The sequence below is a fragment of the Folsomia candida genome, unplaced genomic scaffold (assembly GCF_002217175.1).
Source record: "Folsomia candida strain VU population unplaced genomic scaffold, ASM221717v1 Fcan01_Sc002, whole genome shotgun sequence".
In the NCBI taxonomy this organism is placed as follows: domain Eukaryota; kingdom Metazoa; phylum Arthropoda; class Collembola; order Entomobryomorpha; family Isotomidae; genus Folsomia; species Folsomia candida.
Genome location: NW_019091194.1, coordinates 5,146,197 through 5,148,455, shown reverse-complemented (window position 1 = coordinate 5,148,455; position 2,259 = coordinate 5,146,197). Strand labels below are relative to the sequence as shown.

The 2,259-nt window shown below is 37.4% G+C and overlaps 1 protein-coding gene across 1 annotated transcript; it reads right to left on the bottom strand.

The window, feature by feature from the left end:
* Window positions 1–975: 975 nt before the first annotated feature.
* Window positions 976–2,259, bottom strand: LOC110844275. The gene is made up of 4 exons (XM_022090444.2): window positions 2,099–2,259; window positions 1,937–2,025; window positions 1,680–1,863; window positions 976–1,606 (listed from the first exon to the last, which is right to left on the bottom strand). Exons 1-4 carry the CDS (start codon window positions 2,151–2,153, stop codon window positions 1,137–1,139), a joined length of 798 nt encoding a protein of 265 aa, XP_021946136.1. The 5' UTR covers window positions 2,154–2,259; the 3' UTR covers window positions 976–1,136.

Here is a 2,259-nt window from a genome sequence, read left to right as displayed (position 1 = left end):
TAATTTTTTTTACATGCAGCCAAAACTTGGTACGAGAACAACGGGTATTGACAATTTTCATGGAAATGCAAAAATGTGGTTTTGGTAGATGATTAGCATTTTTTAAACTGAATTTAGTCCCAATTTTAGATTATTGGTGACCAAATATTTGGGCGAGAAATAACGTACAGAATTTGGGTTATATTTTACTCAATGTAATTAAGGATGTGGCGAGGCGATTCTAGCCTTGTAAAGGAGAGGAATACAAGTTTTTGCTCTTGAAAAAGTAATATAAGCACATATAAATGTTTAATTCGTTTTTCAAATTCATTCAAGTATAGTTAAATATTGATATTAGTTCAGAATAGTTATCTATAAATTACATTACTTGAATAATATTCTGAATGTAAAAATTGTATTATATATTATACTACATATAAATGCATTGCGAGCATTACTACGTATTTAGCTACATACATAATGACTGCGTAGCTCATGCATATACGCATGTCACTTTTCGGGCAAGTACATGCAAATTAAATTTAAAATACACTAATTTAAAACTATCCCGTCACCCATACATAAATATATATGCACTTTGTGTTTGCTAATTACTGATTTCCTTGCTACAGATGAAATGAAATTCATAAATGCGATATTTAAAGCCTACAGAGCTATGTAAGGACGAAATTTTCAATACTGGTCAATTTATCGAAGAACAATTTCAGCTACCTACAGTCATTTTGGCATTTTTTCAGATTTTATTTCTCGCTATAAGAGTAAGAAATAATACACCAAGTCAAAGATTAACAAGCACCTAGTCATGGAAAATTGTGTGATAAACTGTGAAAGCAAACATATATATAAAAACCTTCACCAATAAATACATTGTGCATAGAAAAGATGTATGTGTATATACAGGTAATTTCGTATTGTGACTCATTCGTGTTGAATCGATAAACCTAAATTAGAAATAAGTATGAGTATTTTGATAAATTTTCGATTTAAATATTTTATTTAATCTCATTTTTTAAGCATGTTAAAATTCACTCAAATTATGTGACTTAAACATTTTAGCGTATTGCGATCTGATAACATTTCAAATTTATGCAGGTTAACAATAAAGATTTTTTGAATTAAAATTCCAATCTCATTTCCTAAACATCACTAGAAGTCTCGTTAAAAGCGGATGCGCACCAACCTCCCCCTCCAGCCGTGATATCGACATAAACCGCAGAAACGTAGCCAGGTCCAACCAAGAACCAGTTCGGGTTTCCATTGACAACGGTGCCAGTCACCCTTTCGAAGATATCCAGAGTGGCTCCATTCGCATACGACGCCACAACGAAGGCCGAAGTGTTGGGGTCCTTCCTGCAGTTGAGCGTGTCAGCGTTGACCCTCCCTCTGCAGGTCGTAGGACAACCGCCGGACTGGCAAAAGAGGACACGTTCCGACTCCCTCCTCCTCGCCAAACCGAGAAGCGGGCTGCCTCCAGCGTTGATCCACTTCCTGAACTCTAACGAGGCCCCCAAGGTGTTCCCAGCGTTTAACAATGTTCTTAAAGTCGAGCTCTGGAAACTTCCGCACCCAAGATTGAATGTGAAGGATACAAGTGCGGAGAATTGGTCTGATTGGAAAAATTCGTAATTTCCAAAATTGTATACCTTGACAAACTAATCAAAATTCTGAATAATCCAAACCTGCATTTAGTCCAGTGTACGTGTTGTAATTTCTGATGCAGCTCTCATAATTTCCATTGACCAGATCATCGGCGAGTAGATTTTGTCCATTGGCCAGAGTGAGTGGAACGCTGTATCGGCCGTTGAGGGGGACGCTGCAGTCCCAAACGTGACAAGCATGACCGTATCCGATGGTGCGAATACCCTAAGTTTTAGTTAGAGGGTACTTAATTTAAAAGTAAGGATACCATAAAAGTTTGGCTTTGTCGTTTGGTTACCACGGGGTCCGTGTAGAAGTTTGGGTACCATCCTTCGTAATACTTGATTAGTTCTAGGCCTGCAGGATTCGTTGGTCCGTTGTAGCCAGCTAAGCATAAAAATTTCCAACGTTACATAAATAGGTTTTCTTGGGAAAGTGTAAAATCTGTTGACTTATGTACCTCCATTGGCTAGCCCAACCACGGCCAAAACTACTGGCAGAAGAATCAATTTCATTTTTATGGTATGTGAACTTGTAGAGACTCGGCAGGAACTAAGGCATTGACAGGAATTTTGTGAAGCTTTATGGATATTCCAAAGTTGAATAACGAATGTACATTTC

Excerpts from the sequence above, each read along its gene's own strand:
- LOC110844275 (XM_022090444.2), bottom strand. The coding sequence starts at position 2,153 with ATGAAATTGATTCTTCTGCCAGTAGTTTTGGCCGTGGTTGGGCTAGCC. Across the intron at positions 2,026-2,098 it reads GGTTGGGCTAGCCAATGGAG|CTGGCTACAACGGACCAACG; the intron begins GTACATAAGTCA and ends TTTTATGCTTAG. Across the intron at positions 1,864-1,936 it reads ACTTCTACACGGACCCCGTG|GGTATTCGCACCATCGGATA; the intron begins GTAACCAAACGA and ends ACTAAAACTTAG.